The sequence below is a fragment of the Gambusia affinis genome, linkage group LG07, assembly GCF_019740435.1.
Source record: "Gambusia affinis linkage group LG07, SWU_Gaff_1.0, whole genome shotgun sequence".
Lineage (NCBI taxonomy): Eukaryota > Metazoa > Chordata > Actinopteri > Cyprinodontiformes > Poeciliidae > Gambusia > Gambusia affinis.
Genome location: NC_057874.1, coordinates 4038426 through 4063385, shown reverse-complemented (window position 1 = coordinate 4063385; position 24960 = coordinate 4038426). Strand labels below are relative to the sequence as shown.

The following is a 24960-nucleotide window of genomic DNA, read 5'->3' as shown; positions in this document are numbered from 1 at the left end:
ATTAGTGGCCTCGCGGCCGTCTTTTGTCAAACTTTCTGTTTTCTCCCTGTTGGGACGCTTTAAATAAAAGGCGTTACCAGCCTGGCCGCGCGACTCTACTGCTCCTCGGGTTAGAAGCGCGCGCGGCTCGGAGGCAGATCCTCGGCAGAACACGCCCTGATAGAAAAAGGTATCCCCACGCTGAGTGAAACCCAGACGGACGCGATTGTTGAGCCGGATCACACAGCGCAGCGGCCGGGATCAGCCGCTCCAATAATGCCCCCTCCGCAGGCTCCCACAACCGGACTCCCACGGAATCAGACCGGGACGGGTTCGCTGCCACTCACCGTGGACTCACTGTGGACCGACGGCTCGGAACACCTGGAGACCCTGAAGGAGTTTTCTGCTGCGGCAGAGGATTAAATCCCACCATGAGCAGGAAGACCCGGCGCTGGATTTTCCATTTTTTCATCTGCCTCGGAGTTGTTTACCTGAAAATCGGGTGAGTTGTGGATTTCCTGAAGCTTGGCTGTAATGATCCGACAGCGGGGGTTATGAGGTCAGGACCAGCCGGCAGGTGAGTTTTCCCATCAGCTCCGCAGAGAGAGAGAGGAGTTGGTGAACGCAGAAAGTCAGCTGTTGGCGTTTTTTTTTTCTTGCACACCTGTGGCTGTTGTTCTGCTGCTGCTGCTGCTGCTGGACGCATGTTCACCTGCATGTCCCTCTTCCTCCTCCTCTTCCTCCTCGTCGCAGGGGGCTGTCGTCGGTTGTCGCGCTGGGAGCCAGCATCATCTGCAACAAGATCCCGGGCTTGGCCCCCCGGCAGCGGACGATCTGTCAGAGCCGACCCGACGCCATCATCGTGGTGGGAGAGGGAGTCCAGGCGGGCATCAACGAGTGCCAGTTCCAGTTCAGGCACGGCCGCTGGAACTGCTCGGCCCTGGGGGAGAGGACCGTGTTTGGGAAGGAGCTCAAAGTGGGTAGGTAACCGGGAACCGTCCGTCCGTCTGTCTGCCCGCATTGCAGAAACAAAAAATATTATCAAGAATTTTTGGTTCAAATTTCTGGAGCAAATATATTGGTGAACTTGAAATGAGACAAAACGAATTGACAGGTAACACTTTAGCAAGATACAGGAGCTTGTTTTGAGTCGTCAATTTATTTAATGTTGATGAAGAAGTTCTAGTTCCATTGGTTGATCATTTCACTTAGAAGAAGACATTTTCCTCTAATTAGTGAAATAATTTGCCAATGGAACTAGTCCTTTTTCCATCAATATTAAATAATTCTTTACTTAAAACAAGCTCCTATATCTTGCTGAAAAGTTATTTGTGTCTGCACTAAGACATCTGCACTAGAAACTAGACAATACTTGGTCAGATTTTGTGTTTTTGCAATGCAGGCTGTTTGTTTTGTTTGACTCTGATGGCAAAACGACGTCTAAAAATATTTCTGATATGAATAAGACATGATGCAACAACAACCCCCACCAAAAAAATTCCAGAAAAGACCGAATTAGGAAACATGCTCATGTACATGAATCAAAACCATCTCTGTGATTGCACTGGCATGTTTTATTCTACATTAATAAGCCGGCAGCGCCTCCCTTAGCAGAAAGAGGAAAGGTGCCACCGCAGAGACGGATTGTTGAAACTTGCTATAATTTTTCAAAAAAAAAAAAAAAATTGGTCCAGAGGAAACATTCCTCTGAGGTACTTGACCCTCCGACCTTTGGACAGATGTCTGCGGGTCTGAAGCAGAGGCCGGTTTTGCATCTGCTCTGTGGGAAAGCGAGCCTCATGTCTGATGGTGTCTGTGGAACAAAGCCGCAGGCGATGCTTAGCTGCAGACGGCAGAGCACAAATATTTCCCAACAAGCCCGCACTCTGCCGTCTACGTCCCCCAACGTCCTGCCTGTCGTCTGGAGGGACGGACGGATGGACAGACTCAGGCTTCGGGTGTCTTTTTGCTCCCTAAGGATGTTCAATCCTTCATCGCAGCATATCTGTGTCTTGCTGCATCAGCCCCGGGGTTTTAACGCAGCTCCAACACTGCAAAAACACAAAATCTTACCAAGTAATTTTAAGTATCTTAGTACACTGAAGTAAGATGAAAATAACTTCTAAGTAACCTTTCCAGAAGATGTAGGAGCTTGTTTTAAATAAATAATAATTTAAAATTGATGAAAAAGTTCGGCTTCCATGGGCAGATTATTTTACTTATAACATGATAAAAATGTCTTGTTATACGTAAAATAATCTGCCAATGGAAGCCACACTTTTTCCATCAATGTTATTTTCTTAAAACAAACTCCTTTATCTTGCTGAAAAGTTACTTGTAAGTTAGTTTTGTCTTATTTCAAGTGTAATAAGACATTTGCACTAGAAACTTGAGAAAACTACTTGGTAAGAGTTTATGTTTTTGCAGTGCATATTTTTGGATGCAGTAGTATTAAAACGTAATTTGATGCACTAAAAAAACCCCACATACACAGAGATCTAAATGCTTTTCATCGTTGCTCAGCCAAGCCATGTATGTTCATTAGGACCCCCCCTCAACCCCCCACAATAAAACAACACTTCCCCTCTCCAAAAACTTCGAGTTCAGGCAGGCGCTTTGCTATAAGTTAACAAATTTCCCTCCAGGTTCTGCAGCTTTTTACCATCAAACGATTCCCGGTGCTTCGCTTCAGGAAGACTCTCCGTTACCGTGTGTGTTCACATCGCATCGAAGGGAGATGGGAGTCTCAGCGTTTCTGTGCTGCAGAGAACAGATTTTAGTCAGGAGTTCAGCTGAGCGCTGCTCAGGTCCAGCTGCCCTGCAGAGTGCGAATCCATTGTTTTGTGTTACTGGACTGGAACGCTGACGCCTGACAAGAATATATAAATTTGGGATTGTTGTTGGCGGTCACGCAGCAGTGGGTAGTGTTTTGGCATTAGGGTGAGGGATCTGTCCCACTGACAACTTAACTTCTTAAACCGACTTCTCCGTTTTTGAACCTGAAGCCAACTGGAGTACTGGAGTGTCTGCGGAGCGGGACAGCGCTGCGTCTGGGCCTGTGATTCGTCCGAGGACCAGATCTGTGTCAAGAAGTGCCTCCGCAGAAGTTTAGCTGTTAAAATCCAGCAACTTCATTGAGTGTTCCTGGACACGGTCCAAGTGCGCTCCACCAGGAGTTATCTCCAATTTAATTAATAAAAACTGCAGTTGGCCTGAAGTGGTCAGATTTATAGGGCTGGAAATCTCTCCGTGCTGGGAGGTTTGTGCATGCCTCTCAGATTCACCTCCGCAGGGTGGAGACCGGCATGGCGGCTGGCAGGGAACCGGGCCAAAAGTCATGCAAAAATATTTCTTTTGTCGTGTGTTAAACATTCATACAGGGTTTCCTCCAGTGTATTATGAGCCTGGTGGGCCACCAGGCTGTACTTGTGCCCCCACCAGGCTAAGCGTTGCTTATTTATTTGTACTTTTAAGACTCTATAGTTGAGGCTCAGGTGTTAATCATCCAAACTTCTGTGTGTGTGTGTGTGTGTGTGTGTGTGCGTGTGTATATATATTATAAAATCACTCAAGGACAGAGTGGCATGTTTGATTGGACATTTGATTAAGGACAATGTTTCTCCAAACTCCTTCTAGCTCATAAATTATGGAGTTATAAAAAGGAATTAGAGCAAACTTAGAATCTAGAGAAACTACTTCCAGAACAGGAACCTTTAGTTTAAATACTTCTGGAATTAGAACAAACTCAGAATCCAAAGAAACCCATCTAGAGAAACTACTCATTACCCTGGATCAACATTTAGGATCGTCTACTTTATAGAATCAAACATGGAGAACCAACACTTAGTTTTATCAAGTCATGAATCCAGAGAAACCCTTACTAGTTTATAAATTCTTACTCTTACTAAACCCGAGGAACCAATATGTAGATTTATACTGTTATTTTCTCTCGTTTTTCTTTTATTGTTTGTATTTCCTCTAATTCTTGTAAAGCCCTTCGAATGACCTGGTTGCTGAAAATGTGCTATATAAATAAAATGTGTTTCTTTCATCTGCGCTTTTCTCCCATCCGAAATATCGCATTTTACACTTTTCGTTTTAGATCTTCATCCTGACGTTTATCTGCTTTAAAGAGAGCCTGATTAATGAATTGCACTTGGCTTGCTTCGTGCATTTCATAATCATCTCTGAAGCAGTTATGCCAGGTATGTAAGGAGGCTTGACAGGGCCTGAAAGAGTGGATCCTGTTGTGTGCAATTGTCGTCCAAACTGCTTTTTTTCCCCTCTTCATCTTTCTGTCTCCGCAGGCAGTAAGGAGGCCGCATTCACCTACGCCATCATAGCGGCCGGCGTGGCCCACGCGGTCACCGCGGCCTGCACCCAGGGCACTCTGAGCGGCTGCGGCTGCGACAAGGAGAAGCAGGGCTTCTACAACCAGGAGGAGGGCTGGAAGTGGGGGGGCTGCTCTGCGGACGTCCACTACGGCCTGGGGTTCTCCAAAGTGTTCGTGGACGCACGCGAGATCAAGCAGAACGCCAGGACGCTCATGAATCTGCACAACAACGAAGTGGGCCGAAAGGTATGTTTGGGTTAAGGATTTCCATGACCCTAATGTCAAATCAGGGAACCTGTGCTGCTGTCGCTCTGCTTCACAGATGAGAGTGAGGTTCAGGTTGTGTCTGTGTGTGTCTGTGTGTGTGTTTGTTTGTGATGCCTTGTGGGGATGATTTTCCTGACACATAGTACATTGTGGGGACCCGCTGCTCCTTGAGGGGACCGAAGTCTGGTCCCCTCAAGGGGAAACGCTGTTTATGGGTCAGATTTGGGACTAAGGTGTGAAATGAGTTTCGGTTAGGATTAGGATTAGGATTAGGATTAGAGGATTAGGATAAGGGTAAGGTTTAGGCTGTAGAAATGAATGGAAGTCAATGGAAAGTCCCCACAAAGATAACCATGAAAACGTGTGCGTGTGTGTGTGTGTGTGTGTTTGCTTGTTGGGGAAAAAAAGAATTTTACTCACTTTTCAGGTTTCTGCTATTAGCACAAACCTGTGCTAATGATTTGTTCCAGTTTTGCATGTTTTGCTAATATGTTCATGAATACAGATTAGGGGTGCACCAATTTATCGGCCAGTTGATTTATTGGCACCAATTATCAGAATTTTAGGAGATCGACGATCGGCCAGTGCTTTTTATCTGGAGTTGGTCTTATCTACCTCAGCAAAGGTCTAAAGAAAATGTCCTCTTCTGCTCTCCCATCTGACAATAGTCAGTAACTTTCTTGATATATTTAGCGACATTTCAGATGAAACAATACATAATAAAATTAGCATTGGCCAAAATGGGAATCGGCAGGTCAGGCTTTGTAAAGATTGGTAATCGGCAGTCAACTAGAAAACTACAGTAGGTGCAGCCCTAACATGGGACCCTTTGAATAAATTAGAATATTGTTACAAAAGTTCATTTATTTGAGGAACTCTTATCACCAAGTGAAACACATTATATAGATTAGGGAAAAGCTTACGTTTCACAACTTAATTTCTGTTCATTAGATGATTTTCCACTTACAGTCAATGAAACCACAACATTTAAAATTAGAATAAAACATCAGACCAATAAAATAAAACTATTTTTAAAAACAGAAATTTGGGCTCAGTGAAAACCTGGTGTAAGATCTGCTTAGAAGTTATTTTACAAAAGGCTATCTGACTCTAATTTATTGAACATGACTTTAGGTTAACAGTGTCTCTATGTACAGATTTTCAACAAACCTCTGATATAACATTCAGAAAAATATGGACCATGACTTGGTGAGCCATGTCCAGATTAGAACATCTCAGAGCTTTGCTTTATTGTCAAAAGGTATTTAATAAAGAGCACAAATTCAACCATTGAGATTATTACTGTTACACACAAATGAATTTGTAGGCTATTTCTCATTTCGATACTGTATCAATGTTACATTTGTTGCATTTATTCATATTCTCATTTACCCAGTTGGGCCCCATCAAGACTCAAGGCTTCTTTTTAAACAAGCTATTTTTAGGCCATCGCAAAGTGTTAAAACAAGTTTTCTGTCAACTGTTGCCCAATGTTATACTAGATGTTTGAAATTCTACCCCGAACCTTCGGTGCAGTAACATCTGCAACAAATGTTCCTAACGGGATGTTTTACAATGTTTTAAACGGATACAAATGTCTCAGGCGGTGTCAAAGGTCAGAGTTTTAGGAAGGGATTTAAAAACTTGTCTGATTTGCAGAGGCGGGTTATTACTGCAGCCACAGAACCGAGGAGAAGCTGATCAGCTGGTCTGTGTGAACGAGAGAAAGGGTGTGAGAGGGTTGGGCAGCCGATGGATGGGACTTTAGAAACAGACAAAATGATTTTAAAATGAATTCTAACCTGCACCAGCCGCCAGTGGCGCTAGCGCTGATACTACAGGGAGTTTTGAATTAGCTGGTTACATTTACTCGGTTACATTAACTTGGTTAACTTTTTTTTGAAAAACTGTACTTTTAGGAGTATTTTTACTATGCTGTACTTTTTACTTTCACTTGAGTTACTTTATTGTGACGTATCGTTACTCTTGGTTGAGTAACGTTTCTGGATTCTTTACCCACTGAATGAAGACAAAACATCTTTTGAACAAAAAATCACCAGACACAGACACACCGCTGCAGTTTTTGTTAAAGTTTCAGAGGTTTTATATCAAAAGAAACAGATTTGGGGGAAAAAAAAATTTATTTTGTCTGATTTTGTTATTTTTTGTTTTATTTGAATTATTGTCATTTTCATCCTACTGATTTTCTAATCTGTTCATGTCACATTTGAGGATACGTTGGCTAATTTCTTTGAAGCAGGGTTGTTTGGGAACAGTAAATACCTGCGATAATTTTTTCTTTCTCTCTGACATCAGCAGATATTCAGTTGGGCCAAGATTTGTCTCATGATTAAAAAAAAAGCCTCCAGTTTCAGAAATGTTGGGGGAGTTCACTCAATGTTTTAAAAACATCAGTTTTCATGAGACCGACATAGAAAACTCTGGATCTTCGACTGAATCTGCTTTAGACCGAGGGCCAAAACAGTGACCTTCCATCTGGATCATGTTATAAAACAGAACATGTGAAGCATAACAGGACAGAGTATCTATGTGATGTAAAAGTCATCTAAATAATGCAATTTGTTTTTATGCACCAATATGAAAATTTGGGCCGATATCAGAATTATTTTTGTGATGGGCGATGAACGACACAGTATTGTACTACAAACTCACATGGGCCTGTCAGAGGTTGTCACAGTCTGGTGTAGACTGTAGCAGAGTGGATTGGGATTCAGCACTGATGGATGGTTGATGTTTACCACATCCCAGGAAAGGAAACTCTCTCTCCCCTTTGGACACATATCCATGGACAAAGGGGAGAGAGAGAAGGAGACCAGAGCGAATGTCAAAGCACAGTCAGGACACAGTAGCATCCAGTGTCCAGTGGTGAAGACCGGTGGTCTGGTGTGGCTATGGATGGCCTTTGGCCAAGCATTAAACCTGAGATGTTTTCCTGCACACTCCATAGGAATGGGGAAAGGGAATAGTCTCATGTCTTCTCTGGTTGGTGTCTTGTATCAGGTTTCTGCAGCATAGGTAAGAAGTCTGTGTGTTAAGGCTTATATCTGCATCACCAAGTGTAACTATTAGCTTCATAGGTAAACAAAATGACTTGGTAAGTCTTTCTTCTACCTGAATCTTATTATAAAATTACCTTATTTGTTGACATTCCTTAAATTTTAGTCTTTAAAATACCAGAATTTTTACGTAAAATTACATTTTTGTCTTCCCGATGTCATTGTTAAATATTAAATCTGATGCTCTGGTGATCAGTTATTCAGTGCTTGACTAGGCTTTTTATGAAATACCTTTTTACTCATTCTTGAGTAATTTCTCACAGGGTGACTTCATGCTCACATGCTTTGTACAGTCATGACAGATTTTGTTTTACTGAGGACAATTAATTAGGAGGAGAAAAGGCTGCAGGACTCTCACATCAAGTTAAATAATTAGTTTAGATGCTGAGACTGTAACAGCAAATCATTTTTGACAGATGCAACAGCCTGAACATGAGGTCGTAGTTTTTTCAGCTCTTTGTTGCTTTAACCTTGACCATTTTTCAAGCTTTTCATTTGTCAAAGCAATGTCTTTGCATGCTTTGTACATGCTAATTGCATGTGAAATTGTGCTCTTTTTTTTCTGTCTACAACAGTAAAACAATTTCAACCAATCATCCTGCTTCTCTCTCTCTTTGGTAGGGAAATTTAAACAGCGTCAGACAAACTTCAGAGTAATGTTTCACATGTTTTCAGTTAAATATATTGTCATTATGCTTGATTCCTTTGGTGGCCCCGACCCTGGCTGCTTTGTGCCTTATGTTCAGACGGTTGTTTGCGTGGGCGGAGCTACGGCCCAGGTTCAGTTTTTGCCACAGTTGCTTGAGGCCGGTTGTCATCGGGCCTCTTACCTCCAAGCCGGTGAACACAAATGGAAAGATCTCCCCAAGTCAGGGATGAGCTCTGTAATTTGCCGACTAACTTTCAGACTGAAGTCAAGATTATTTAAAGCAAAACCGCTGCAGCACAACAGAAACTGCAGCCTGGCCCAGTTTTTATTACTATGTTTTTGTTTAAATCAAAAGGAAATTGTAAATTAGATGAATGTCAGAAAGGAAGGACAGATCTGTGAGGAGTAGAACTGCAGTTTCTTGCTGTGGTATTGCACCATATGTGACTGCCCTGTGGATCTTATTTGATTGATTAATACGTGTTTCCTTGTTTCATCAACCACAGCTTATGTACTTTTGAGCTGTTGCGGTGCATTATGGGGGATATGTGGTATGATTGCTATGGGCATTATTCTGGTAGGCCATGAATTATAAATACTGCGTATGAAAATACAGCTCTGGAAAAAAATAATAGAACACTTAAAATGATCAGTTTCTCTGACTTAACTTTTAATAGGTAGATGTTTCAGTAAAATGAACATTATTCTTTAATTCTATGAATTACTGACATGTCTCTGAAAATCCAAGCAGCAATTTAGTATTAATTTGCATAAAATGAGAAATGGTCAAAATAACAAAAAAGATGCCATGCTTCTAGACCTCAAATAAAGCAAAGAAAACAAGTTCATATTCATTTAGAAACAACAATATTAATGCTTTAACTCAGGAATGGTGGTGATGACTGGCTTCCTTTCGAGTGTCTGAAATGACCTGCAGGTCTTGAGCTGGTCCAAACTGTCCTCGGCCAAAAGCACAGTCCTGCCGTCAGCATGTTCACAGTAGTAGCTAACTGTCAGTGAACTGTTAATTACTTGTTAATGTGAGTCTTTTGTATTACAGAAAATAAAAAAAACAAAACAACCCGATGTGCAATTCCTCCTGCTTCGGATTAGCTCAGCTTCCCAACTTTACATACAACCTCTGTTGTTTCTGTTTATCCCAGCTTCTCTAAACTGTGTGTTTAAATGAGGCTCCATGCTTCAGGTCTGACATTAATCACAGCATAATACTCTGTCAGGCGCATAGTATGTAGATACTATACTTATACCACTGTAATTATTGTAGAAAACCTTTCATATTTAACGGGAGATGATGTAAGCGTGTTTCAAGTGTTTCTCCCCGTCTTGAGAAGAATAAACAGCGGCGTAAAAGGTGCCACAGAAGGCTTACACGGGTTCTGTTAGGCAAACAGTGGCAGCTTCGACGGGATTTCACTTCAGTGAGCTCCATTATTTCAGTGTTTGCCAGGTCTGCAGGGGGTGGGGGGCACGACCACACTAAGCTTTGCGCGTCTCAGGCTTTTGACAATTACCCCAAGAGACTCCAGAAAGTCTGAGGCCACATCAGAGTGGAATAATTAAAAAGTAGGGAGAGGCTTTTCTATTGCCAGCCAGGGATCCCGCTCAGTGAGAAGGAAACACGCTAAGCTCATGTCATTCAGAGCAAGGAACACAGAGAATGTTCCCGCTGCTCTGCCTGACGTTTTGAAAGGTTCTTCGCCAACGCCATGAAAAGGCCTTTCTTTCCTTTCTATAAAGGTCCTCGTGTGTTGAGAAACCAAACTGTCTTCCGTCGCCATGGGAGCCTTTGAATTCATTTTGGAAGAGACATTTTGGGGTCTTGGGTTAGTTCTTGTTATTGATGGGAAGATTATGAGATTATGAAGTCAGCTGGTCTCAAACCAGCAACCCATCAATTACCGGACAATCTCCTACCACCTTTACCACCATCGCCCCATGGGCATGAACTATAATATCACAGAAAAACAAAAATGCATGTTTATCTTAAAAATTGTTCCAAATTGTTAAAAAACTGTTTTTATCTTCTCCTCTGTCTTGCCCATCTCATTCTAGAGATGTTCGCAAGTCATTTACTCCCCAAAGTCAGTCAGTTTCCTAGCATGTACAGGTTGTAGAAAATACTCCAAAGAAATCATACTGCAGTTTGTTACCATGACATTCAATCGTTGGCATAATGTCCTCAGAAGTAGGACTCAAACCAACTATAGCAAGTTACTTTCAACTCTTATTCTATGAGAAAAAGTTCATTTACAAGACTAAAGTAGAGTCCGAGGAGAGGCGCTGAGTTTCAAGGTTTGAGTGCAAGTCAAGTGCAAACTTCTTCTTTTGGTGACTCTGGAACATCTGATGTTCAAATCGCAGACTTCAAGCATTATTGCTTCCTCACTGGCACGCGTGAGGAAGAGCAAAAGTCTGTTTTAGAAATGCTGGGCAAAGTGGATATGTTTAACCCTCCCATAAGTTTACTTACGGACATCCCTGAAACGATCCAGAGGACTGCGGCAGATGTCACGGACCCCCTCGACAGGGCTGTCCTGTCAGTCTGTCAGTTCCCAAAAGCACAAAGAAGATAATAAATTGTAAAATCATACGCAGGGTCAATGCGACCCCACCGGTACTTCACACAGGGTAAAGAGCTCATGGTCTGGTCCCCGTCTTAGGACTGTGGGGTTGTTAAAAACATGATAATGCATGTGTGTACATTCGGCAGCATGGCTTCAGAATGACATCACAATATTTATTTAAAATGTCTACCGATATCAATCTGCAGGTTGGAGCAGCTGCTACCACCGTTGCCTTGAAGCATGAATGGACGGATGGATAGTTTTCTTTCCAAAATTATGAATCCCATCTGTGTGATTTATGTTAGACAAATGATCATTTGCAATCAAGCTCGTCAAGACACTAACGTTTCAAACTTGACAACAATATGGAGAAAAATCCTGAATGATGTTTTTGTGACTATGAAACAATATATTTTTGAAGACTAAGCTTTCTCTTAAGGGGATACTATCATTTACAACATAAAAGCATTTTTCATTGAATTAATACAAGCAAATCCGTTAAGTCTAAGGCAGGTTAGTAATTATTTAGACAAAACATAAAATGTAAGTATCAGTAAGGATCAGTTTATATTGATTTTTATGCAAATGAGTATGTTTGAATAGACCTCGGAGACAGGGCCAAGTCTCTAAGAACAAGCAGACCTTAAGGGCCTCCTGAGGTTGCTGACTAAAATCCCAAAGACAAAAATAACTACTTTCTTTAGTTTGTTTTTTAAATGTCCAACACCAGATTGGAAAGATGAAAAAACCCAAAGGAGTCTGAAAATCCTATTGATCATTCTAAGGCCTTTCACATCCACACAAATTCAGTGTGTGTGTCTGTGATTGGATGAATGACTGAATGTAGAGTAAAGCCCTTTGGAGTCCTGTAGAAGGTGCTGTACAAGTACAGGTCATGTACCTTTTTTTATTTAAGCAGTTCACATGTTGCTCTTTGAGTTAAAGAACAGCCCAGACTGAGTTATTAGCCATAGCAGCTCTGAGATCTCTGAATGCCAACATTCACTCTAAACGCCTGAAAACATTTGTCTGACCTTGTTGGATGATTGTTTCAAAATGTCTGTCTGGGATTTCTCCAGGACAACTTTGGAACACAAGTAAAATCCAGTGAAAAGCCAGGGAAATTATTGCCTGCTAGTTCTCTTTAAACTCATTTACTTTCTTTCGGCCCTTTCCTTTGCGTTGCAGGTCCTCGAGAAGGGGATTCGCCTGGAGTGCAAGTGCCACGGCGTTTCCGGATCCTGCACTACCAAGACGTGCTGGATGACGCTGCCTAAGTTCAGGCAGCTGGGATACATCCTGAAAGACAAGTACAACCAAGCGGTGCATGTGGAGCCCGTCCGCGCCAGCCGCAACAAGCGCCCCACCTTCCTCAAGGTCAAGAAACCCCACTCCTACCACAAGCCGAAAGACACGGAGCTGGTCTACATCGAAAGGTCGCCCAACTACTGCGAGGCCGACCAGCTCACCGGCAGCATGGGAACGCAGGGGCGCCTGTGCAATAAAACCGCTCTGCAGCCCAACAGCTGTGACCTGATGTGCTGTGGCCGTGGATACGACACTCACCAGTACTCTCACGTTTGGCAGTGCAACTGCAAGTTCCTGTGGTGCTGCTACGTCAAGTGCAACACCTGCAGCGAGAGGACAGAGGTGTACACCTGTAAATAGGAATATTTATTAGGGCACACACCTGGACTGTGCTGTGTGTGAATGCGTGCGTGCGCGTGCGTGTGTGTGTGTGTTTGGGTATGTGTGGCTTTTCTTTACAAAATCACATTACAACAGTTTTACCTGCCCTGTTCTGCTTCTGTTGATTATGATGACGCCAGTGGTCGTTGGATTCAGCTTGTAGGTCTATAATTGCTCCATTAATGTTTCAAGGTCAGAGCTTTTTCATATTGCAGACTACTTTTTAAAAAATGTTTTTTTGGCAGTCCATACATATCCATAGATGCAGTGGGACGAATGTCAAACGTTGTTTGCTTTTCATTTTGTAGAATAGTAATTTATTGACTTAGAAAACTACTGATCACATTGAAAACACAGCAAAAACATAAATCCTACAAGGTCATTTTTGTCCAGTTTATACTGCAATTATCTTAGTAAACTAACTTTCAAGTAATTTTTCAGCCACATGTAGGAGCTTGATTTAAGTCAATAATTTCTTAAAAGTTATAAAAAAATTACTACTTCCATTGGCAGATTATTTAACTAAGAGATTTTTCCCATAAGTGAAATAATGTACCAGTGAAACTTACACATTTTCATCAATTCTAAAGAATTATTTACTTAAAAAAAGCTCCTATGTCTTTCCAAAAACTTACTCAAGAGTTATTTTTGTCTTATTTTAAATATACTAAGACATTTGCACTAGAAGCTGGACAAAAATATTTGGTAAGATTTTGTGTTTTTGCTCTTAATACTCTCGCCACTACATCTCAAAGCAGATGGCGTGGATGTCTAAAAATAATATCTGCACTTCAAAGCAAAATGTTTTGCAACTGTTTCATTTTATTTGTGGTAACTTAAACACTGGGGCTAAAAAGTGAAATGATTCCCATGTAGGTTAACTTGACCCATCCTGTAGCCTACAATAAGAACTACTGACCATGTGTTTATGACAGTGTTGTTTTCTGCTTTCTGACCTTACTGGACTAACACTTAGCAGAAAACTGGCAGCAGCGATGTTTTATCTACATGCCCACATCTTCACAGTCAATTATTAAACCCATGAGAAGGAAACATTTCCCCAAGGTACTTGATTTATCTCAGGATAAGAACCACCAATGTGCAATTTTCCAAAATACATATACAGCTCCTGAAATAATTAAGAGTCCACTGCATTGAATCCGACTGAAAACCTCCTGGTTATTCCACCAAATATTGATTTCTGAACTCTTCCTGAGTTAAAGCATTAGTGTTGTTGTTTCTAAATGAATACAAACTTGTTTTCTTTGCATTATTTGAGGTCTGGAAGCGCTGCATCTTTTTTGCTATTTTGACCATTTCTCATTTTGTGCAAAAAAAAACAAACAAACAAAATCTTTGCTTGGAATTTCAGAGACATATTGCCAGTAGTTCATAGAATAAAAGAACAATGTTCATTTTACTCAGACATATACCTATAAAAATCAAATCAGTGAAACTGATCATTTTAAGTGGTCTCTTAATTTTTTCTAGAGCTGAATCTGCTCCTAAATTGGGTCAAAATTTAAGGAAATGCAAATGATGTAGAGGGTGGCAAAGCGTCATGTCTGTGGAAAATAGTCAAATATGACGTAAGTCACATTCATGAATTGCCAACTGAAAATCTGCTGTCTTATTGGACTTTCAGACTCTTTACACACGGGAATGTTTTTTTCTCAAAACAGGTTGTTGGTATCAAAAACGTCCATGTTCACACAACTCCGTTAGAAACGTTTTCATCCACATAGAAACACGGAGGACCGCCCAAAACGCTCTCCTGCTATCATACTCTCCCAGACCTGTAAGTGGTGCTAAACATGGAGTAGTGTGTGAAGCGTCCGGTGTGGTAATGCAGCATACAGAGAACTACCTGAAGTTGACTAATGGGGTTCTGTAGCAGCTGCAACACAACCACAGATGTGTAGTCCGCCATTGTCTTCGTTACGTCTGACATGTTGGGAGTTATGAGTCGGGTTAATGGTTGGGCTGATATGTCAGCGTTACCCAAGGGCAAGACTTCTGAAAACCTCTACGGTCCCCAAATACAGCAAAAAACGTATCAGTTTTAGAAAATAATATTTTTCTGTGCAATTGGTCCAAAACTGCCACTAGTTGTTTTTAGAGCCTGTTGAACTGTCTGCTGAGATCAATAGGAAAAAGTTGCTGAACTCGTCCAACCTGCTGAAATGTTTCAGGTCAATCCAGTCATAATTAATTTCTCTCCTCCCTGCCACCCACCTACTAAACCAGTTAATGGGATCAAGATATACAGAGAGGCATTTTTAAGTCATGAGGTCAAATCTGCTAAAAATATCTGCAAAATTGTAGTTTGGAATGGTTCAGAGTCCTTTTAGTGAGATGCAAGAGGACGTGACTGCAGTATTACACAGTTTAATGGAGCAAAAGTAACCGCTACTGGGTAGAAATTAAAGGAGCAACACGCATTACTGATAAGGCAACACCGATTTCAAACTAGAGCTATCAGCTTATAGCGTGACTACATAACTAGTTAATTAGCTTTTTTGTTCTGCTCTTTGTAGAGCAATCCTGGAAAGATAACCAGCTGATATTAGCTAGTTAAATAGTCATGCTATGAGCTGACGGCTCTAGTTTGAAATCTAGAGCTAATTAGCACAAGATTAGCACCTGTAGTACTACACCTTTGTGTTTGTGCTGCAACTGTTAGCTTTGCTACTGGCTCTAGTTTAGCTAGCTAAAAGTTAGACTAGAGCTAGACTAAACTAGAGCTATCAGCATATAGCATAACTATTTAACTCACTGATATCAGCTGGTTATACTTCCAGTATTGGCCTACAAAGAAGCATCAGGATTCTGTGCCTTAAGCAACACTATATATCAACTCAAGATTATGATTCGGTGAGAATCTCGCATCACTCCAGGTCTGCCCTTTTTCACCAACATGTATTAAAATCATTACTTGCTAGAACCCCAGTTGCACCATGATTGTGAAAATGATGTGCTACGAGCTGTGGATCAATGTGTGTAGCTACTGCAAAGTCTTTCTTGAGATTGTTTTTTTTTTTTTTTTTTTCCTGTAAATGTGCTGCTAGGTGTGTTGTTCTGTTTTAAGTTATGGTGTTTGTGACTGAGCAGCCATGTTGACTCTTCAAGCTAGCAGTGTGTAGGAAGTGTAAGACAAACATTCTATAAATTGGGTTGACATAATATATTTTTTAAGAAATTATATTTATATAGACTGTCTTTATTTGTATTTTTTTTGTATGTCTGTGTAATAGCTGTTCGCTAATGCACTCAAACAGCTAAGAGCGTAGCTTCAAACGGCTGCCATTAAAAATGCTAGTGCAGTGTGTGAGTGGTATTTCATCAGAAGTGGACAAAGAAACACTGGTGTTCACTTATGATGTTTTCCTTTTACCTCTAAAGTTTGAAATTAGATGCGAAATAAATGCAAACCTTTTTTATGCTAGCTTTAGCTAGTTTATCAATTACAGCCTAGCCTATTTGAAACCAGAATAAAACGACACAAACACGTTTTTTTTCTCACTGTGTGCGTTTAAATATGACCACACATCTCTTGTTTTAGGTCAGTTAAAGCAAATTGAAAAATTGTTTCTATAATCTACATGGCAGAAAACTGAACATATTTAGAGACGTTTTTGTAACTCTCCTTGAATTCAAAAGTTTACATACATTTGATCTTTTATATGACTTGAGTGAAACCTTTTGGGTTTTGGACCAAAAGATGTTTATCTCTGGAACACAGAACCTGTCTCCTTCCTGAGCATTATGATGGCTGGACATTCCCATGATGTTTAAATAATTGCATATAACTTTTTTGAACAGATGAATGTGGCACCTTCAAGCATCTTTAGAAACCACTCTGGTGTCTAAGAAAGTAGGGCAGTAACAATAACTCAAATGATTAGAGTACCTCGATTATTAAGATTCCTCAGGGGAAATTATCATTAAATTATATTTTGCTATTTAGTACCATATGTTCCGGCCGGAAAAGTATTTGTGTCGTGCAACACTCTCACCTCCACCAATGAGTTGTTGACAAATGCTAAGTGCTATTAGCACAAAATAGGATGATCAAACATCCTCTTTTCCCTGGACATCTGCAGGTTTTAATTGCTTTTTTGGGGGACTGATAGGCATCCTTAAATTGACTGGAATACAACAATCTTTCTCCCAGAACTTCTGCCTACTGGCTGATTTGGTACAAATGGCAGTGAAGAGCGTGGCGGGTGTATGCATGCAGGTGGAGCGGAGACTCATGCAGATAGATGGACCACAGCAGCTTTGAAGATGATACTTAGCTTTATGCAGTCGGACAAACCGGAAAATACGTTTCCTGCCCCCCCAAAAGCCATAAATGGCCATATTCATCCAGTAGATTAAAATGACTGAAAATGAATAAGTAAAATACAGACTGGAGAAAACATCTTTTTAAAAGTGTCTTTGTCAACCTGCTGCTTTACTATTTATACTATTAAATTTTATACAATTTCAGATCTCTGTCCAGGTTGACTAGAGAAGTCAACCTTTATTGTTACAGGTACATTTTCTAAGTTACATTAAAGTGCACATAAAATGCATGGGCCAGCATTATACTGTTGCTATGGCAGTGTTTCACCATATTTTATTCGATCAAGTATTTTAGTTGTTTAATCGTCAGAATAATCGATCAATTACTCCATTAGTAAAATAATGGAGTAACAACAGCAAAACATCAATGTGTTTCAGACGTGGCCCTAAAATACTTCCACATGTTCCTCCAGGTAACTCCAATCTGTCAGCTATCCTATCCGAGGCTATTAGAAGGAGACCCAAACGGTTTGACCCAAGTCGTACATTTTAAAAGACAGTTAACCCTGAAACTGACCAAGCTTTTGAATTCAAGGAAAGTTACAAAAACACGTAAAGTTTTCTGGGATTTGGAAAGTAGAAATAATTTGGGTTATTTTAACTGAACACAAGCAAGGAAGGTTTGGTCAGTGAGAAAAAAAAAAAAAAAGAAGAGTGTCTCTTTATCCAGCGTATGCAAATATCTGGTTTCAACTGGATTTCAAATCCGGAGAGACTCACACAGAGGAAAGGCAGCAGTTATTAAGTTTTATTTGACTATGACTCTTTTGGTGCTCGGAACCCGGCAGAAGACGTTTATGCTGAGAATCGAACCAAGTTTGGATGAACAGCTCGGGGGAGAGGATTAGGGTCGTCTTCCCCCACCCCAGGATCCGTACACTGGTGGTGGAAGCTCGAACGGGAAGCAGGTGAATCCTTGGCTGATGAGCCATGTAAAAGGATTATTGAGTGGCGATTGGCTGCGCCGGAGACGCAGCGATTTGAGATGATGCAGGTGAGGCTACAGAGAGTCCAGGCTTCATGTCCCATCTTACTAGATGCCTCTTCTGTCAGTGTTGTTGAAAAAATGTCTGTGAGGTTTGCACAGTCGGAAGCACCCTCTTCATTTTCTTAAGCTAGCCATTTCATTCCTTGCTGGTTTCTCCTAAACCTTTGGTATAGGAGGGCATTCAGTGAGCTTTTTAGGGATTATTTCAAGAGCCAAATGGCATCTCCCAACCTGCTGGTGCCGTCTCTTGAAGGGGAGCGTGCACTGCAAAAAAACACAAAACCTTACCGGGTAACTTTGTTCTAGTTTCTAGTTCTAGTTTTTAGTACTATTGAAAGAAGACAAAACTAACTCAGAAGTAATTTTGTAGCAAGATATAAAAGCGTGTTTTAAGTCAATAATTCCTTAATATTGATGAGAAAGTGCTAGTTCCATTGGCAGATTATTTGTCTTGTAACATGGGGGAAATGGTCTTATAAGTGAAGTAATCTGCCAATGGAATTAGAACTTTTTCCATTCTTTTCTGTGTTTAATAAATGTCCCTAAGTTAATACCAACTGCTTAGTTCCCATATTTCAAGCTCCATTTTTTTATTTTTTTATTTTTTTAATATGAGGACAGACGGCGTTCGGTTCAGAGTGGTGGTGCAGGATCGAGGCCGTCAAAGCGGCCTTCAGCAAACAGTGGGAGTGTGTAGCTGCCAGCTGATGGATTACCCTGACATCTGCTCCATTCACTCCTCGGCAGCGTTGCTACAACAACCACAGTCCGCCCCTCAAAAAATGCTCCTCGTTTCACCAAGAGGCCGGGCAGCCTTTTTGTAAAACAGTAACCCCCCCCAAAAGCCAGATACAATTCGGATGCTGTGAGTCTTTGGAAGTAACAAAAAAACGGGAAGGTGGGGAGAGGGCTTTTTACCACTGCTAAGAGATGACGACGTCCAAGAGGATTTCAATCAGAGTGATAGAATAGGACTTAGCACACAGAATATTTGACCCAAAGCATTCCTTCGCTAAACTTTGACTCAGTAGAATGACATTTTGAAAAAGCAGCCGGCCGGAAAGCTTTGGTTGGACTAATACAAAGCTTCGTTGCCAGAGCCGCAGGATTGTCTGACGGCCTCCTGCAGCGCTGGGTTGTTACAGTCAGAACAGAAAGAATACAAACCGTGTTTGTTTTCTTTTCTCTTTCACCCCGCATCAGACAAACGCCATGTTGGTCTTAAACAGTACTACTTGGTATGTAGGCCAAAAAGTTGTATTTTTTGTGAGATTAGAGCACCTGTCTGTCAGGTCGCTGCTGTGGGAGGCTGCAAACAGGACTTCTTCTGCATTTCTTTAAATACCAGCTCTCTGTCAGGGATCCTGGGTGAGTTCTAGCCGGGCGGTCGCCTTCCCGCGCTATTCTGTTTGAATCAAAGCTCACTTTACAGCTCAGTCTGGGCTTTCTCCCTTTTCCCTTGGATTCACTTGAATTTCTACTGGGTCAATCAGCAAGCAGAAGGAGACGTTGTGAACGATGATGTTGATTTTCTGCTGTTTGAGAATTATAGTCTGCTTGTAGTTTTTGCAACGGCAGCAGAAGAAGCAAGCAAAGCCGTTCAATCCTTGTTGGTAACACTTCTAAATATTTAATGCAGCATGTTGGAACTTTTCCATTTGCAGAGAAGGATGGTTGTTTACAGCGCAGGCAGTTTCCGGTAAGCTTCATAGCGCCGAACTGGCTCGTTACACACATCGCACACATCCAGGAAGCAATCAGTAAAATGCCTTCGGTTCCTGAAGCTAGGAAGGAAATTGTTCTTTATCCTACATACTGACAGATGCCCTAAAGTATTAAGCTTGACTTGCTAAAATAAACATGTTTTTCTCATATTATGCTTTATTAATCACCACTCATAAACCTATTCCATTAACACTCCAGTTCATACGCAGATCACTCACCGATAACCTTGTCTCCTCCCAAACGGCCAATGAACTCTTCACGAATTCTTCGTGGACTGGCACTAATCTGAAGATGCAACACAACAGTGAATACCAAGCAGTTAAAATGGGTTCACTGTGCCAACTTTGCAAAGATGTGCTGAAGCTATTAGTTGACTGTTTGTCATGTCATTTCAGCTTCAATTGAAGGGTAAAGCCAGTGGGCCAGGTCTACAAAGACTCCACCTAAGGAGTACTAATAAACATGGGAAAAAAATAAAGATCGCATGAACAGTAAGCAGGCGTCTTGCAAGCGATCGACAATGATTTTGCAAGTTGTCAACAGAAGGCTGTGATTGGACGGACTCCTCTATTGCTTTGAATTTTAAATGTTGCTGCGAAAGCGACTCTCAATCGATCGCACATTGAGCGCCGTGCAAATGTGTAACTTTACAGCATTAGTGTTAGCTACAAGACTGGCCCGCTGATCATGGTCCTTATCAATCAGAAACAACAGGAGGAGGAGATGACTCGTAATGCTCGAGGATCAGCTACTGCAGAGCAACAACACCTTGCTTGACGTGCGCCTGGGAAAACCTGGAACAGGTCGGTCCAACAGAGCAGGGACATCAAACTGAGCTTCATTTGGGGCCACATCAAGATTAGGAATCATAACTTAACTTCCTCAACATGTATCATGCTATGAACAACCCAACAACATCTCAGTCAGCTGGTCCTTCACTACTAAGAAAACTGATCGTTTATCCAATAGCAGCAAGACTGGAGAAACTGGAGTGTCCTGAACATCATGATGGCGAGTACTGGAGAAGACTGCGCGTTACTGATGACTGCAGTGAGTTGTTTTGCTGTTTAAACACGATCTTGATCTAAATAAAGTAGCAGAATGGTATTTGGCATCAGCACACTGGCTAAGATGAGACACCACCAGAAATCTTCTAATCATAGATTTTTGCCTTTAGGTTGAAAAGTTTTGTTCCATGAAACTTTCCACTGAATGGAAAGTTAGAAAAACTTTCCATTACATGCCTAATGATACATTTGTTTAATTTCACCACCATTTTTTTTAAAAGAATTAGATATTAAATTTCTTCGTTCCAGAGTGGCACTTCATTTGGTTCAGTAGAAGCAGAGATCCCGACTTATTCCCAACATGTCAAGTTATTGGAAATCGAATTGATCTGTTTCATGTTGTCGTGAAGGTCTGCCAGAGGTCTGGGGTGTTTGTCGGTGCCAGTGCACCTGTGAACACCTGCGTTACGGTGAAAAAGTTTGCCATGTGCCATTCTGAGCCAGCTCTTATCGCTGCAGCTGTCTATTTCCGTGACTCACACACACCATCAAATGCCCGAAGCAGCAATCACACTAAAATAGCTTTCTAAGGAATTTGGTTTGAAGTTTTATGTTCGATCATTTAGATAAGGAACTTCCAGCGTTGTGAGGCGGAGTCCAAATGGCACAGCGGCTCTGGAAACTGTGACGGCCGACTTTCTACAGAGAACAGTATTTGTCAGCAGGCTGAATATTTATTACTGAAGCCGCTTGATAAATGTTATTATTATATCTACTTTGACAGCAACATTCAGATTGTAATCTTATTTGCCAGCAATGATGTTGACTGAAGAACGAAGATGAAAGGGGCTTGGGGGAAGGAAGGTGTTTATGAAGACTGTCATTAAGGCGTGCATAAATCACACGTATCACAGTGTGCACCTGAAACGTCGCCTCCGATAAATCAGAACCCGGCTAATTAGTGATGACTGGAAAAAAAAGAAGAAAGAAAGATTTGTTATTGGTTGGTTAGAATAAGTCGTGGTTGCAACACGTTGGATAATGATAATGATAAATCTATAGAGCCAAACTGAAAAAAAAAATTATGTTTGCTCTCTGGAAAAAGGTTTTCTGTGGGTCAATTGGCCTCTTTGTTTGTGAGGTGCTGTGATCTTTTTTCAGGTTCGCAGTTCTGGCGCGTTGCAGTAAGAAGATCCTGGGATCAAATCTGGTCTTTGCAGAGGAGCAGCTCTTATCTTTGCTCCCTGCTTTCGGACATTTCTGCCTTTCACTACCCGTTGATCGTTGTTTTATGATCATTGCAAAATCTTGCCATGTAATTTTGGTCTAGCTTCTAGTGCGAATGTCTTATTACACTTGAAATAAGACAAGTGAAACAAAAGACAACCTGTCATACAAATCAAAGCTTTTATGTTTATTATTAATTATGGCAGTGATGGTTGTCAAGATTTTTTTTGACCTGACTATTTGACAACCTTTTAGATCATTGAAAACAGTAAAAACATCGACAAAAGCACAACAAAGGCAACAGAATGCTGATGTAAATGAGGCTCAACCAACCTGCAGACCTCGAAGAGCAAAGATCTGGGGAACTGCTAACACAGATAATGATGCTCTTAGATGAAACAACCCGACCAACATTGTGGAGAAATGTCTCAAGAAGAAAGCAAGAAGCAGACTGAACACAGAAACACAGAAAAGAGAGGCTTTTCAGTCAAAACAGGTAGCTGGTTAAATCTGCGTTAACATTTTCAGATTAGAAGCACGCTTTAACGTTGGCAACCCTAGTTTAGATATTAACTAAAATTTCTAATTCTACTGGTACTAGGCTTCAATTTCCTCCTGTTGCCATGGTGAACCATGTTGTCTGCCTTCACGTATGCTTTTACATTCTGATAATAGAGGACATAAAATTCAAACGTTTAGCAAAACCTTCAAATCTCATTGTTATTCCATTAAAGAAGATTGTGGGGTTTTCTTTTTGCGTCTGCTGGCCTCGTGTCGTCCTTAAGTGTTGACGCGTGAAGCCGACCGCCACAGTGTGTCCGTTTCCGTTCCAGGGATGGTTTATGGTTTTGTTTCCACACCAGTTGGATCACATGAATGAGCAAATGAAGGTAAATCATCCAGAACGGGAGTTCTTGAACTTGGCACATGAAAATTAAGGCAAACAAAAACAATTGAGATTGAATTTCATGTTCGTGTTTCTGAGATAGAAAATGAAAAGCCTTTCTTCCTGACATAATGCATCCTGCTTTCCCATGACTGCCTCATGTTGCTTTTTGCTGCCTCCCTCCTCCCCTCAATCACTGTTTAGACAGCTTGAGGCTCCTCAAGAACGGAAAGTTTATATTTATTCTGAGGCTTTGGAACTCATTCCAAGAGAAGCTAAGAGATCTGTTTCCTGCAGAAACAAACTTTCATCTTTGGTGCAGAAAGTCGTCTAATTGAGACAGCAACGTGTTCTTGTTACAGGTATCGATTTTTGATTCGAGTCTGTCACGGATAATGTAACCGGTATTGTTTACTGGTGTTCAAACTGATCAAAAGTGTCCAGAAATATGCATTGTCTTGTCTCCATTTCCACCTTGGACATATTCCAGCGGCATTTATCTGGAGCGATGATTGTCTGGGAGTTTAGTTTTTACTGAGCAGAAAAATACAGCTGGCCTGACCAGCGGTGGCAGATTTCAGTCTGCAGAAACAGGTGGTGAGCCACCAGAAGAGCCATCATCATCTGCTAGCATTACATTTTTTGGGCTCCCCTTTAGAGGGTTTTACCTTTCAAAGGGAAGCATGTATCTCTTTTTTTTTTTACTCTTACTTGAGTAATTTCTTGGACAGCTACTTTTTACTTCAAGATGGTTTTGGCGGGGCGTGCTCCGGTGGCGTAGAGGGTAGCGCGACCCACGTTTGGAGGCCTTCAGTCCTCGACGCGGCCATCGCGGGTTCGGATCCCGGACCCGACGACATTTGCCGCATGTCTTCCCCCCTCTCCTTCCCCCTTTCCTGTCAGCCTTCTGTGGTATAAGGGACACTAGAGCCCACAAAAAGACCCCCTGGTGGGGAAGAAAAAAAAAAAAAAGATGGTTTTGGCTTTAGAGGCCTTTATTTCAAAGTGTTAGGACAGGAAAGTAGGATAACGAAAGATTGGAGACATGCAGCAAATGTCACCAGGCAGGGATTTGAACCTGCGACGGCTGCTTCGAGGACTAGGGTCTCCTTATGTGGGCTGTGCATAACCTCTCCGCCACCACAGCACACCTACTCTTTACTTTTACCCGAGTAAAAATATGCTGACGTGGTGTCACTCTTAGTTGAGTACAATTTTTGGGTCCCCTGCCCACCTCTGAATGTAAACGTCAGGATTTGCTCGTCCCTAGTTGATCTGGTAATTCAACTTTTACCTGGGAGTCGGGTCTGGAGATCCGAACACAAAGTTCGAGAAACGCTGGTCTGTAAAAAAAAAAAGAGAGTAAGATTTGCAGGTTTGCCGTACTGCACACAGTTAAAAGTCACGGCATGTCATGTCATGAGGACAGGACTGAGCAAGAATTCCTGAGTTGTTCTCCGTCGGTAGTAAAAACACTCCATCCAGCCAGAACTCCCACACACAGTCAGGCCAGTGTAAAGTGGTCATGCATCCCAGCAAATCTGTCACCAGACGCTTAGCGTGTCCCCCCCGGCCGCTGACGGCCGCAGTCTGAGCCCTTTGTCCGCCTGGCTGTTGCACAACAGACGGGGATTCACATTCCCCTCAACCTAAAGGCTGCCAGGGAATACTTTTATGACACACATTTGATCTTCTCAGCTTGTCATCCAGTATAAAAATGCTCGTTAGCTGTGGACGGGGCGCTGTGCTCAGCTTGGTGATCAGAACCGGTTCGAACACACCACCACCTGCCCTGGGAGCGAGGAGCATGTAAATCACCGAGGGGCTTCCTGCTCTGATTCGCCGTTGTGTCAGACGATATCAGGACACGCCAACCCCTGACGAACGGAGAGCAAAACTGCCTGCTGACAAATATTTAAAGTAAATCGAATACTGAAAAAGCAAGCTCAATGGGCAAGCTCTGCGTCATGAAGAGACTCTGTGCATTACTAGGCTTTGAGAAATTTATTAGCCTAAAATTCCTTTGCAAAAGACATTCACATTCCTGAGCTGACTTGTTATTTACAGCATCAAGAGCTCACAGAGCCATGCAGACTGACCAAGGAACCCGGCGCTGTGGCGTAACGCGGCGAGTAATATTAAGAATTTGGAAACATCTTTCCAGAATTTGCAGCAAGTTGAAGGGACGGTTATTTTAAAGT

The 24960-nt window shown here is 41.7% G+C and overlaps 1 protein-coding gene and 1 long non-coding RNA gene across 3 annotated transcripts; one reads left to right on the top strand and one right to left on the bottom strand.

Annotated features, from left to right (window-relative positions):
• Positions 1 to 15905, top strand: wnt7aa (wingless-type MMTV integration site family, member 7Aa). Of its 2 annotated transcripts, none has more exons than XM_044122297.1 (4): positions 1 to 481; positions 733 to 959; positions 4287 to 4558; positions 12079 to 15905. In XM_044122297.1, the coding sequence occupies exons 1-4, from the start codon at positions 411 to 413 to the stop codon at positions 12556 to 12558; spliced, it is 1050 nt and encodes a 349-aa protein (XP_043978232.1). In that variant the 5' UTR covers positions 1 to 410; the 3' UTR covers positions 12559 to 15905. The 2 variants fall into 2 exon arrangements, with proteins under 2 accessions (XP_043978232.1, XP_043978233.1); XM_044122298.1 differs by having other exon boundaries at positions 418 to 556.
• Positions 15906 to 17282: 1377 nt separating this feature from the next.
• On the bottom strand, positions 17283 to 22325 carry LOC122834001. Its single transcript, XR_006371103.1, has 3 exons — positions 22207 to 22325; positions 19858 to 19924; positions 17283 to 18178 (listed from the first exon to the last, which is right to left on the bottom strand). It is a non-coding gene; the product is annotated as an uncharacterized LOC122834001 (long non-coding RNA).
• Positions 22326 to 24960: the final 2635 nt, after the last annotated feature.